The sequence below is a fragment of the Notechis scutatus genome, chromosome 1 (assembly GCF_049901735.1).
Source record: "Notechis scutatus isolate UNSWTSFEM ecotype Mainland chromosome 1, rNotScu1.2, whole genome shotgun sequence".
Lineage (NCBI taxonomy): Eukaryota > Metazoa > Chordata > Lepidosauria > Squamata > Elapidae > Notechis > Notechis scutatus.
Genome location: NC_142009.1, coordinates 94,772,035 through 94,786,973, shown reverse-complemented (window position 1 = coordinate 94,786,973; position 14,939 = coordinate 94,772,035). Strand labels below are relative to the sequence as shown.

The 14,939-nt window shown below is 38.1% G+C and overlaps 1 protein-coding gene across 43 annotated transcripts in view; it reads right to left on the bottom strand.

Moving 5' to 3' along the window:
* The window catches only part of EPB41L2 (erythrocyte membrane protein band 4.1 like 2), a 119,918-nt gene that overhangs the window by 67,053 nt on the left and 37,926 nt on the right, over positions 1-14,939 (bottom strand). For all 43 annotated transcript variants that reach the window (XM_087971655.1, XM_087971639.1, XM_087971684.1 and 40 more), the window contains exon 2: positions 1,577-2,013. In XM_087971655.1, the coding sequence (XP_087827781.1) occupies positions 1,577-1,999 (423 nt within the window). In that variant the 5' untranslated portion in view covers positions 2,000-2,013. The remainder of the gene's footprint in view (positions 1-1,576; positions 2,014-14,939) is intronic.

The window sequence follows — 14,939 nt, the reverse complement described above, 5'->3', positions numbered from 1 at the left end:
TGCAAAAGACTTTACAATAAAGGGAGCCACAAATGTTTCTGCTTATCGTACATATTGCATCATCTAAGCAAGTTACTTAACATCTGTTTTCATATGTTTGAAAAATAAATTATATAAATTAGGAAGACCTGAACTGGGCAAAATTGGCTTTGGAGGGAGGGGGAGGGCTGAGCAAAAAGAATTACACGGAGAAAAAGCAAGGATGATGCAACCTGAATATGTTTTTCATTGTTGTAATTGGCTTGCAGATTAAAGGTTGTGGAAAACCGAATCATATTAATACATTACGAGAAAGAAACTGATAGGGGAGTAGCTATACTGAACTCCAAACCCTTATTTTCCTGTTTTACAGTGCTGATTATAGAAGAGGATTTTCTGAAAATTTTCATAGTTAAACATAGTATTTGAAAAATGAAATGAACTTCATTGGGTTTGGGTTAGGGTTAGGGTTAGGGTTTGAAATTTAAAGATGTACCCAAAGTTACGTTTGGGGGAAAAAACCCTGAAAAGCATTTTACTTACCGAACCAAATCCTGGAGAAAATTTACCTACATGGTCTCTAAGAGTGACACCAACTTGATGGCAACACAGGTAGTTTTCACTTAACTGCCACAACTGGAATCTTGGTCATTGAAAGAAGCAGTAATTAAGCAGGATGTCACATGACTACTTCACTCAGTGCCCAAAATCTCAGCATATTGAATTGCAGTTATTAAGCAATTTTGAGGGTTTTTAAGCAGAAACGTTCTCAGATAAGAAGCATGGATTGCCTCTGATTTCTAGGGAATGGTTGAAAAAAATCCATCCCAAAATTCAAGGAGAATTTTGGCAAAGAACATCTGCAGCATGAGGCATTTACAGCCAGCTGCTAGAAACAAGAAGGAGTCCATTTGTCTTGGGGTTGGCTGGAAAAGAGCTATTCTGAAATCCAAGCAGGATTTTTGCATGCCTCATACTGCAAACACTCCATGCCAAAATCCTTGGATTTCAGGACAGACCTTTTTCAGACTAGCCTTCATAAACCAATGGAGACCTGTCATCAACCTACCCAACGACCCACAACATTACACAGTATTACTTGTCTTACTGTTTCTTATTTAAAGGTAAAGCTTTCCCCTGTCCAGTCATGTCTGACTTTAGGGGGCAGTGCTCATCTCTGTTTCCTAGCCAAGGGAGCCAGCATTGTCTGAAGACATTTCCAGGGTCATGTGGCCAGCATGACTATATGCCGAAGGTACATGGAACAAGGCACTCAGGTGTCTTTAATCGCTGAGCCATTACAATTCCCAAGTTTCTTATTTAATCATCAGCAAACAAGAAAAACCTCTATTCTAGTTTATAAAAATTAGGTAAATTTCAATAGCTAGATTTTGCTGAATCTGAAGTAACAAAATTTTAATATTTGGTTAGGCAGAAATGAACAGTATGATTCACTACCAAATCAAAATACTCCTCAGAATGAATGGTATTAATTTATATTAACAAAAGAAAATGTAACATAACAGTAGCCACAACAATACAAGGCCACTAAAGTGTGATTCCTAAAGTTTGTTTTGTTTTGCTGTCTAGGATGTACCTGTGACTCAACGTGTTTTTCTTCTTTATCACCACCCACTTCAGCTTCTTGGAGATTCTCAGAAATGTCCTCTAATTTTCCTTTAGATTGAGCTTCTTCTGAAAGATGACATTCTCCTTCGTCCACTGCTGTCTCTTCTTCTGATGCTAGATGCTCTCTTTTCTTAGTTTCATCTTTGGGTTCTGATATGCTGTATGATTTTTGTTTCTTAAGCCAGGGGGGGATAAAACGAGAAATGCCCTTTCCACCTGAGCTTTTAGGGCTCTTTTGGGTAGCTGCAGTTGGAAGGACAGGAGAACCGTGTTCTATTTGTTTCTGATCTTCTTGACTTTCTGGTGCATCCCCAGCATTTTCACTTCCTGTGTTAGTCCTCAGATTCTCTGATTCTTTTACTTCACTATCTGAACCACCTTCAGTCGTCATTATCACTTGTTGCCCTAAAAAATACAATTATTTTTTTTTGCTTAGAATATTTTTTAAACATATGACTTTTTAGTAATTCCAATCAATTAAAATAGGCATCTAGATAAAATACAGTATCAAAAACTCAATTTTGAGTTATTGAATCATTTTGGTAAAAATGCAAAAAATATGCTGCATGATGCATAGGTAATGACAGTTGATAATAAAATGCAGAAAGTAGCTAACCAAGCATACACATGTAACTGTGTATTTCACATTTTAAAAGATTAATATCAAATATGTGTCATTAGATGCATCAGTTTTTTACTCCCTACAAATATAATTAGAAGCTGTTAACTATATGCATTTTCTCAAATACTGTTTATGTAACATATTTCATTCTTCCACCTGGATCATCATCCTTACTAGGAAAAATGTTTACTGAATTCAGTGGGACTCATTTCCAAGTAGACATGCATAGAATTCTACTAGCAGTGAAGTCTAAAAGGCATTTATTGTGGGTCGTTTTCAGTTTGAATTTTATTGCAGTTAATACTGGAAATTACAAAATGACACAAAATATTAAAACATTGGAAATATTAAAGATCCTTAAAGAATGGAGCCATAAATTATTAATCACAATATCAACTTTGTCAGTAATGGTGTCTATTTCGTGGAAGGACTATGTCTAAAGGATGTTAATGAAAGAATAACAGATGTCGAATAAAATAAGATCTAACAATGCATTTACCATTTCTTAAAAATTCACTACATTTTAGTAAAAATGCTGATGTATCACTATACCATTTTTTTGAAGCTCTAAACTACGGCGTATATCATTTCAAAGTTAAAAGGTATGATTTTAACTATACTATTTGATTTATTCTAGGATGAACAATTTGATCATTCATTACTCATATTAAAACTGTATATAGACTTCAACAATTAGTCAAAAACACACTTCTATTTTGCAACAGACTGGAATCAATTCATGCTTTCTTATTACTGAAAATTCTATTTCAAAAGTTTTTTGACATATTGATTTATTTAATTTCCACAGCATAAGTTATATACAATTTTAGGGAAATCAAACCAGTATATTCAATCAGTGGTTTGCAAGTATTAGATACTACAAATGATGCAATTGTAAGATGAAAATCCAGTCTCTAAAACGAGTAAGAGTAGTGCTACGCAAGCCCCAATTTTGCTGGAAAATTCAACCTTAACAGAAAATAGAAAATGTTTTTTATTCCTTTCGTTCTATCATAAATATGTATAAGACAACCTTGTTTCCATTTATCTAATCTCAAAAGAAAACATGAAACAGAACAAACAAAAAATTAACTATGGCATGTTTGGTTACCAGACAAATATGCTACTGTTTGGATCACTTCAGTTACTGAAATGTACACAAATTTATTCTCAGAACTCAAAGCAAATAATTATGTAAATATTCTTAATCTACAGTAGGTGCAAACTCAAAAGAATTAACTTCTTGTCTTTCTAGAAGCAACAAGTCTGCCAGTCAAGGAAAGTTGGCTGGCAGAGACATGTCTTCTCTGCCATAGCCCTTGGCCTCTAAAACATTCTCTCTTGAGAACTGACGATGACCAGTGGTGGGATTCAAAACTTTTTACTACTGGTTCTGTGGGCATGGCTTGGTGGGCATGGCTATGTGACTGGGTGGGCGTGGCTTTTTTAGCTTTTTTGCACATACACACACCCCATTTTTGGGGGGCCTTCTGGGCCTCAGGCAAGCCTCTTGGGGGCGGTGTTTTTGCTCCCAGAAGGCTCCCCTGGACTGCACCCCTCCCTCCATTTTTTGCCTTCCTGGGCCTCAGGGAATCCTCCTGGGCGAAGCAGTAAGACAGCTAGGGGAATCCTGGCACAGCTGATCGTATGAACAGCTGATTGTTGGGAGGGGGAAAAAAGAAATACCTTAAGGGGTGAGCATCAGGCGGGTGGGGCAAGCGAGTCAACAGCGACCGGGCGACCGGATCAGGGGCATGGCCAGCCAGAACTTACTACCGGTTCGACAACCCATGCCAAATCCTTGCTACCGGTTCACTTGAACCGATGTGAACCGGCTGAATACCACTGACGATGACCCCAATCTGCTGGCCTTTTGAAATCCGGTTGTAAGTTGTTGTAGTCATAAAATCAAAGAATCCAAGTGACTGCATTTTTTTGACATTTTTCAAGGTGGCTGTTCAGAAAATCATTGTGGTCATTTGATGGGTTTCAAAGACCAGACATTGTGCAGGGTGCCAAGATGTCTGACTGCATGGGCAGTGTTTATTACATTTATAGGGTTTTTACAAGACGAAGGCAGCATCTGGATTGGAGAATAGATCCCACATGGGTGAAACCCCCCAAGTACATTGATACATCCTCCCAACCAATCCTTAAGACTAGTGGTGATGTTAGTAAATGAGATCACCTATAAGCCTGGAAGGTCTGGGACTTTCCAATCCAACAGATAGAAGATGAGATCATGCAGTAACAAAAGAGGCCCCATATCTAAAGGCTGCAGTTTGCTGCTAGCATCTAGCACTATCCATAGGATCTCAGTGGCTACCACAGTCATTAAGTGAATCATGTGATTGTTAATCAAACAGCATAGCTAAGTAAACCCATTCTTTCAAATTGGGTTTTTGCTGGAAACTGACAAAAAAGTAGATTAAAAAAAGTCACAAATTGTGGTTATAAGGGTGACCCATTTGCTATGTCCTCAAAATGTAGTTACATGATTGTGGGGGGTAAACATTTTACAATGTCCAGAACTGCAGAGAGATTATACATTATACCAGGCCTTCAAGGTAATCCAGTAATTGCACACAGATAATCCTTGACCTATGACTATTCATTTAACGGCTGTTTAAGTTGCAGCAGTGCTGAATGAAGGGATTTACAACTGATCTCCGAAATTGCAGCCACTGCAATACATGATCAAAATTTGGGCCTTTGGCAACCTCCCTGCATTAATGACCACACAGGGACCTCAATTCCTCCCTCTATCTTCCCTTTATCTGTGTCCTTTTAGCCATTCTGCACAGCAGCACTCCTTAGTAGGGTTGGGGCTGAAGTTGAGTCAGCTAGCTGCCCCTGCCCCTAGGTCTCTACTTCATCCCCATACTGCCACTGAGAAATACCGCTACAAGCCTCATATCACAGCATAAAATCCCATTTTCCCCTGCCACCCAATGCTCCACAGCCCTGCCATGCCTTGTACCTAGAGGTCAGGGTAGCACAAAATGATATAGGACAGAGTAAATCTATAGAATTGTCCACGATTGCCGTTTCGTCCCTTGGTATGATGAATTTCTTTCTGCTTTGAATGCCAAGGCTTCAGGTTTCATTCCTGTCTTCTTCAACTGGGAAAGAATCCAGTTTGAAACTACGGGAAGCAACTCTGTCTATATACCAATACTGACATAAAGTGAGTGGGTATGATCTAACTGCATATAAAACAGCACTCTAAAACAGCAGCCCCCAACTTTATGGGCGCCAGGGACTGGTGCTGTGGACTGGAATGCATGTGGTTTTGTGTGCTGCCTGCATCCCACAGATGGGGCATTGCTTGTTTGTGTGGTCCGGTTTCTGGCATGCCGCAACCTGGTGCTGGTCCATGGACTAGAGGTTGGGAAGCCCTACTCTAAAACATATCATGACCCTAATTAAACATGTGGTCCCTTTCTTGATAAATGATATAAAGTTATTCAACACATGAAAAAGAAACAACTGCAAAATTTTATCGTATTTCTCTATGCAACATAGTGAAAAGAAAAAAGCAGACTGAAAAGAATGAATTTTCACATCCTACACAGGAACTCCCTAACTCTGGAAAATTCTTGTGGACAATAATAATGAAGGAATTATTTATTGTAAAATGATTCAAGTAAAAAACGTATTTCCAAGATAAAATATCTTTTCAAAGAGACAATAATGTGGAATGAAACATTTTTAAAAAATTAATGTACTTTATTTTTCTGAAGAAAAAACAGTACTTTACTTAACAGTAATGAATTATGTTAATTTTAAAGACAATGAGACAAGTTGTTACTTTCATATTTTAGTGCTTTCCATGTAATTATTCATACATAGAAATCTAGTATCTACTGTATACATTTCTCTCTGCTATATAAAAATACAAGTAACATCTTCAAATGCAGATTATTAATGTCTAGTTGGCATAGAAAAAAAACCTCTTACTCCACACTAATTCCTAAAAAAATATACAAAATAATTATTTTATTTTGGGTAAAATTGACAATTATAATTAAAAACACAAAAACTGCTGAAAAAATGTTACGTCAGAAAACAATCCTTCAAATACATTAACTATTTTAGAATACATTATTTAAATTTGAAGAACACAAAATCTAATATTATATTGTACCTTTGGTAGGTACAATTGGTCTCAAATTTTGATTATTCAATAAAAAAAACACAAGTTTACCATGTTCAGTGATATTTTCCTACTTGAAAAATTAATTCAGCCATTAATTTTGGTAGATACAATTTGCAGAATAGGAATGGATACAATAATCATAATTTCCAGAGTAAAGGGAAAGCCTATGTCCAAAGCAAGAACAGACCAAGAAAAATATGTATATGAGCTGAAGTTGTATATGCTACGCATACAAATAAACATATGCAATGCAACTGTGTTACAGTTGAGCAAATCCCAACATGTCCCTGATTACCTCTGAGTATAAATTGACAAACAGAAATAGTGACTGAGGGAAAAACTAAAAACATCAGTGAACTGAATGAACTTAAGGTCAGAAAGAAATGGGAAATGACTCATCACACCCATTTGCTCTGGTATTTTCCTCATGCCAGATTCCACAGCTATTTTCATGAGGCAACATTAAGTTTCTTTGTAGTTCAGATTTGTCACAACAGACAAATTCTCAGTAAATAAGGAGAATGAGTACACAATTCTATTGCCTTTAGCAAGCCTTTGCTGGTGGCCTGGAAAATTTTGATTTGCTACAGTTGGATAATCTGAGGTGTTAATTACAAATCTAACAGAATGATTTATGAATTTGAGTGTTTCCTGGAGAAAGGGATAAATTGGAAAACAAATAGAATTTCAGTATGACAAAGGCAGAGGGCCAAAAATGATTCAGATAAAGCCTATCAAAATTCTTGAGTACTTAAGAATTGTTAATATATTTTTGAAATGATAAATAACACAGATCTTCAACCGTTTAAAATAAATCACAAACCAGAATTGTAACAAAATAAGAGAATATAAAGATTAAAATAAGATTCTTGTCTAATTTCTCAGGAACTGCCATTTAATCTACATTGGAGGTAGTCTTCAACTTACAACAATTCATTCAGTGACCATTTGAAGTTACAAAAGCATTGAAAAAAAGTGTCTTACTGCCTTTTTTCGCACCTATGACTGTTGCTGCATCCCTGTAGTCATGTGATCAAAATTCAGATGCTTGGCAACTGGCTCATATTTATGACAGTTGCAGTGTCCAGGGGTTATATGATCTCCTTTTGTGACCTTCTGATAAGTAAAGCCAGATTCACTTAACAACCATGTTACTAACTTAACAACTACAAGAAAAATGAGGCAAACATCTCTTAACAAATGTCTCACTTAGCAACATAAATTTTTGGCTAAATTGTGGTATAAGTCGAGGACTATCTGTTCTCATTTAGATTGAGATCCTTGGTCTTGCTTTTTTCATATGACAAAATTGACTAAAACCAAATTTATAACTTACTAAAGTATTGCAATGTTATATGTACGATAAGCTTTGTATGTCCTGAATGGAACCATACACAAGAGATGTTTTTAAATTAGAAATGCAGCTTTATGGAACCCAGAACTGTTGTTTAAATATTACTAGAACAGCAATATACTATAGACTTTCATTATACATTCTGTTGTCACCAACCAATACAAAATGGAGCCATGAGCAGACAAGCCTTTCTGATATTATTCAGGGGTGGGATTCAACCGGCATTACTACCGGTTTGGTATCTGCATGTGCATGTACTACACTATTGGCTGAGCCACCGGGAAAAGTGATAAGCGCTGCGCACGGGTGCACAGCATTTCAAAAAGCACTTTTTTACTGCTTTTTCAACCTCAGCTATGCCGCGCAAAGCAGCTGAGGTTGAAAAAGCAGGAAATAAAGGACAGGTAAGAGCCCGGGCGGGCGGGTGGGCCAAACAGCAGCAGGCACAGAACCGGTTCGGTGTCTGCTGCTCTCCAGAGCTGCCGGTTCTATAGAGCCGGGCAGAACCAGAAGCATCCCACCCCTGGTATTATTGATTTGGTCCATAAACATTAAGCAACTCTCTTTAAGTGAATGATTATCACAGAAATCAAATCTAACCAATGATATTAAAAATTCTCTTGTGCTTTGGTTTTTAAATCTGTGCTAGTTTAATGAATTGTGCTAAGTGAGAACAATACTGCCTCCTCTACAATTTTCTCCTATAGGAACAGTAGCATACCATACATATTTTTAATCTTTTTGAAAGACAATTGCATTAATTATGGCTAATTCATTGAAATGATTTCAGGAATTTTACAAAAGTAAGGTATCAGTTCACCGACTGTTGCATAGAACAAAACACAAGTTCTGTATTTATAAGATAAATGCATATAAAACAATTTCTCAAACACATTAAAAGAAAATAATAGAAAATTTTTAAAATATATATTGTAACAAGTACTAAAACAAAACAAAGATGCATCTGATCATTACGTCCATTTTATCCTAGCCTAAATGATGTGTTAAACCTGTTGTCATAAGCTTCTTTACCAGCTAATTATTCTGAATAAAAACATAACTGTAAAGAATGAGAGGAATTGGCATGTTGGATGCAGTACAAAGGAGGGAGGACAACTGAAAAAAAGTGTTTACTTTCATATTTTCTAGGACATTTCCTTAAAAAGAAAAGATATTAAATATAAGTTAGCTATGTTATTTATGTCTTCACAATAAATTTATGTTACCTGGACAGGTAATAAAATAATTAAGTTAAAAAAAGTTAACAAAGCTTTAGACTTGTTAACTATAAACTGTCAAGTAAGATACCTTAACTCGAGTCAGAGAATAAAGTCTAGAAGGTCAACATAAAGGCTAATATTGATGGCTATGGAAACTAACAATCTCATCTAAAAGGCAGTAAAGAGACTTATTAAAATCTCAAAATATGGATCTATGGTAAAGATTCCCCTCACACACACATGCTAGTTGTTTCCAGCTCTAGGGGGCGGTACTCATCTCCATAACAAACCCGAAGAACCATCACTGTCCAAAGACATCTCCGTGGTCATGTGGCCGGCATGACTAAATGACAAAGGCACACTATTACCTTCCCACCAAAGTGGTCCCTATTTTTCTACTTGCATTTTTACATGCTTTTGAACTGCTAGGTTGGCAGAAACTGGGACAAGTAACGGGAGCTCACTTCGTTACGCTGCAATAGGGATTTAAACCGCTGAACTGCCGACCTTTCTGATCGACAAGCTCAGTATCTTAGCTACTGAACCACCGCACCCCTTTTCTATGGATATTATCTATGGATAATCCAAAATATTATCTATAGATCCTAATAGATTTGAGATTTTGTTACACAAAACATTTAGTAAACATAATTTCTACTAAATTAGATCTTTTCCATACCCACAAGAAAAAGTTAATGACTATGTATACTATTCATAAATCTACACACCATCCCACAGGAATGAGAAACTTTTAGTTCTATAAATGGTATTATCCTGTAAATGGTAGTTAGCCAAACCCTAATTGTCTACAGCACAATGAGCATTTAGAGCAATCTTTCTCAACCTCATCAACTTAAAGATGTGTGGATCTTCATCCCCAGAATTCTCAAGTCCACACATCTTCAAATTGCCGAGGTTGAGAAAGATTGGATTAGAGATACTAAGAGTTGAAACTACAACATTTGGAGGGCCACAGACTTCTTCCCACCATTGCAGTAAATATTAATTCCTAAAATATGAAAAACTAAAAATATGGTGCAGCTCTATGGTGTTGCTCTATCTCTCTGCATGTGTTTAAATGCTTAACCTCCCCCTTTCTCCAGAAGCCAAAAGCTCCTGTATCTTCTAAAGCATAACTTTTGAAGGATTTTAACATTCTTCAAATTTAGTTCAAATTTGCAATGTTTCCCAATCTGTTTCCTTCCCTTGCTCTACTACAACTCCCATGACAGCTAGCCAGCATGGCTGTTGGCCAGCACAGCTGCAAGGCAAAAAGGCAGAAAGAATGTAAGGTCACACTTAAGCTCAGAAGAGGCTGTAGTGGTGAATTAAAATTCTGACCAAAAGGGTCAAGAACAATCTGTTATGTTTAACATGAGATAGGACTAGAAAGGTACTTCATAGTTTGATTTATGGTGACTCTTATGTACACATACACTTTATATTCAGGTATAAAACAAGAAGAGTAAAAAAAGGTCACCATGTTTTTTCAAAGTGAGAAGTGCAAATTTCATCACACTACTAGATTAAAACTGAACTCGTATGGGGGATGTGCAATAATGGGCGTTGGTATAATTACCTGAGAACGCCCTTTCTATCTACGCTGCAAGAGAGTCCAGGAATGGGATATGACTCCTCCCTGATGTCATAGAGTTGCGTCTGCCACTATATAAAAAGCCAGCCCCTAGCTGGCTCCCCAGCTTTTAGGCAAAGATGCTTGACAGGCGTAACATGTCTCTGGAAGATAAACAGTGAAATTAATTCACCCCCCCCACCAAGACCAGACACACAAGGGTGGGGCTGGACTCTCTTGCAGCATTGATAGAAAGAGCGCTCTCAGGTAATCATACACATTCTCATCCACGCTGCGCCAAGAGTCCAGGAATGGGATATACCAAAGCCTGCATGTCCACGTGAGGGCCATTGTCTGGTCCACTCACTCTGGAAGAAGGATACTACAGAAGGTTGTCCCACAGTCAGACAACGCGGCATCAGCAGAAGCAAAGGAATCCTGGTGATAGTGCTGTATAAATGGCGAAGGAGATGCCCAGGTAGCTGCCCTGCAGATTTCCTCAAGAGAGGCCTGGGTAGACCAGGCAGCGGAAGTAGCAGCACTTCTAGTGGAGTGGGCTGTTAGATTCTTGGGCACCAACAGGGACAAAGTCTGGTAGGCCTTGGAGATACATGCCCTGATACATCTACCTATGGTAGATGATGAAGCCTTGTTCCCCAAGGAATTAGGATGGAAAGATATGAACATAGTTTCGGACTTCCGAAAGGCCACAGTACGTTTGATGTAGATACAAAGGGCTCACCTTACATCCAACATATGCCATTTGTGTTCCAAATCATGGAATGGTTTGGGGCAGAAATCTGGTAACACTATGTCTTGATGAAACCAAGAATTCACTTAAGGAACAAATGTAGTCTTAGAACCACCTTGTTCTCATGGAAAATGCACAGATCCTGCATAACTGAGAGTGCTGCAAGTTCCGATACTCTCCTGGCCGATGTAATGGCCACTAGAAAAACTGCCTTGATGGTCATAAACTGAAGTGATAAGAGATCTGAGAGGTTCAAACGGGGTTCCCATAAGGGCCTGCAACACTTTAGGGAGGTCCCAGGTGGGATACCTGTGAACTACAGGGGGTCGTAGATTAGAAGCCCCCTTCAAAAACCTGCGAACTGAAGGATGATGAATAATTGTCCCAGGACAACATCGATGACAGAGCCGCCACCTGACGGTAGAAGGTGTTAGGTGTGAGCCCCTGATCCAGCCCATCTTGAAAGGAAAATTAACACATCTGCAACAGACACTGAAATGGGATCTCAGGCTGAATGTGAACACCAAGTGCTGAAGACCCTCCAGGTAGCATCATAGATGCGAGTAGTAGAAGGCCTACAGGAGGCCTGGATGGTCTCTATCATCCTGTCAGGGAGATTAGAATCCCTCAGAGATTGCCGCTCAAGCACCAAATGGCTAAGCAGAACCACTGAGGGTCCGGGTGGAATAAGGCTCCTTGATGGAGAGAGATATTGTTGGCCGGGATCCTCCACGGCTGGGCTACAGACAGATTCACCAGATCGGCAAACCAGGGTCTCCTGGGCCAATGCCAGGACTATGAGCTCCGCCCTTTCCTCCAACATCTTCCGAATGACTGCCGGAATGATAGGAAGAGGGGAAAGGCATAGAGGAGACCTGAAGGCCATTTGCTCCAAAGTGTGTTGGTCCCCTCCCTGGGTTGGAAATCTGAAAAGAGAATGGTTTTCATTTGGAGTCAACTCTCTGTGGAGTAGTCTTAAGGTTAGTGGTTTATATTAATTTTTTATAATATATTCTTTTAACAAAGATATTTTAAAAATATTTTTATGATTGTTTTATGTATCTGTGATTTTATTCGATGTTGTATACCCTTACAGAGTCACTATTATATATTCTAATAGAGTTGCTGTTAGTGAGATGGGTGGCTTTATAAATATGATAAATGAACAAATAAAGGTTTGCCCCATTTCTTGTAACATTCTACATTACAAGCTACTCGAGATGGAGTTTTCCTGAAGAGGATGTGGTAGGTAGCTTGTTGCATCCATTTTTATTTTGGAGGATTGTGATTATGTACATTTTAAAAGGGGTGTCAAACTGGATTTCTTCAAGGGCCAGATTAGCATTGTAGTTCTCTGTGGGCCGGTGGTGGTGGTGGGAGATGGGGGGACATGATAGATGCCTCCTGCAGCACCCTGCCAACTCAAATAGCACGTGGGGGTCCACATGTGGCCCCCTTGCATGTTTCCCTGGTCTCCTCCAGCATGTTTTTGGCCTGTTTTTCAGGCTGCTTTGGGGCCATTTTTGGCCTGTTTTGGGCCCATCTTTGACCTGTTTTGGGCCCCATTTTTCAGCCCGGGTTTCAGCCAGCAGTGCTGCAGGCCATGGAGGGTGAAAACAAGGTGGGGGGTATACAGGACCCATTTTAGCTGCCAGAGCACCGCGGGCCGGTCCCCTGATATTTCCAGGTCGGCTCTGAGGGCTGGATTTAAGCACCCCCGTTTTAAAACATCCCCCATGTGTGGTATAAACTTTAATATTTCCACAGTAAAAATATAAAAATAAAAAAATAAAAACAACTATTCTAAATTAGTTGAAAGTATTAAAGTTTATATCATACATGGGGGATATTTTATTGTGTCTCAAACTGCTACAACAAATACTATTTTATCGAAAAATGATTTCTATGCTAGAGAAAAAAATTACATTAAAAATATGAAATAACCTAGTTAAATTGTTTTGTTGTCCACCCCTCAAATAATTATCCATATTAATATTTGGCTCTTTTTCCAAATATTATTGTCAATCCTTTAACAAGCCAAAAGAAAAGCATGGCCCATATAAAGAAATGAACACTCCAAATGCTGCAGACAATTTGAACTACTGAATATTTAGTTAAATGATATATAGAACGCATACAGTACAATATGGAAAAATACATGTTTTCAAGAAATGGAATGCACGCTGATACCATATAGATAGGATAGATAGATAGATAGATAGATAGATAGATAGATAGATAGATAGATAGATAGATAGATAGATAGATAGATAGATAGATAGATAGATATAGATATAGATATAGATATAGATAGATATGTATGTATGTATGTATGTATGTATGTATGTATGTATGTATGTATGTATGTATGTATATTTGATATCTAAAACAGTGGATATGCCTACAGATTAAAATCTGCTGCGATTTAGTATTTACAGAAGTAGATAAAATGATCAGTTAGAAAATCAAAATAAACCCAGAATTACTTTGTTGAAAATTTGGAAGACAATAAGAAAAAGATTTAAAGAATTGTGGTTTATATGCTGATTACAACAAGAACGTTTATATAACACAGAATAGGAAGCAGAGAATTTTATCCTTAGATTAATGGTGTAAGCTGCTTTACTACACTGCAATGAAGAAAAATCAACCCATCTGTTACATTTTCAAATAATCTAAAGGATGTTTTTGAGATATGGGAAGATATTTTTTTATCAGGAAAAAACTATGACAAAAATTGCCTGTTTGTTATATGGAAATATATATATTATTTCTAAAAGTTTCTGAAGTTAATAGGTAATATTTATAATTATATATAGTATTGCTACTGTACCAACCTCTCTGCTGTGTGGCTGTCTCTTCATTTGAGTTCCCCAACTGCGTATCAGGGTTGGCAGTGCAATTCTACATCTTATAGTCCTGGAAGATTTCCCCGAAAGTAGAGCCTGAAGTGGCTAAGGAGTTCATATCCATCATGACAGATATAGGCCTATCCCAGGTCATCCAGTGTCTCACATGGATCAATGGTCATATACCTGATTTGGTCCTCTTCTTGGAGCAAAGGCAACATGATCTGGAGTTGGGGAAGCTCCCTCTAGCTCCTTTATCATGGTCACATTATGTCCTGGCAACCATAAAATTAAACCCCTGGTGACTGATAGACGTTGAAGAGTTCTCAAGAGAGCTAGCATTGTTCTTGCTAGTCTGCTGCATAGTATGACTGAGGCCTTAGTCATCACTTGTAATGAGAAGGCTGTTACGGTTTTTGATCAGGTGCATGCAATCTCTTCCTTCCTATGGAACCTGTCACTCTCTGTGGTTTGTGGAAGAGCCGAGAGAGATGAAATAGGATAATAAATACCTAGACTACTGCTGGAGGTCAATGAAGGATAAACTTGAACAAACACCGGTGACAGCCACTCTTAAGGTATAGCTAGGTGCTATAAGTGTGGCAAAGCACCATTACTTTTCCATCCTTACTGTGTTTGAGGATTGCTGCCTGGCAATCATGTTCCAGGTGACTTGAGCTCTTCTAGGTAAGGGGTACCTAGAGATTCATCTGCATGGCTATACAGAAGAAATTTCAGAGCATCTGTTGGACAAAATAGCTCAAATTCATTCCCAGTTAGATGGCAGCCTTTGTGCAGCTATG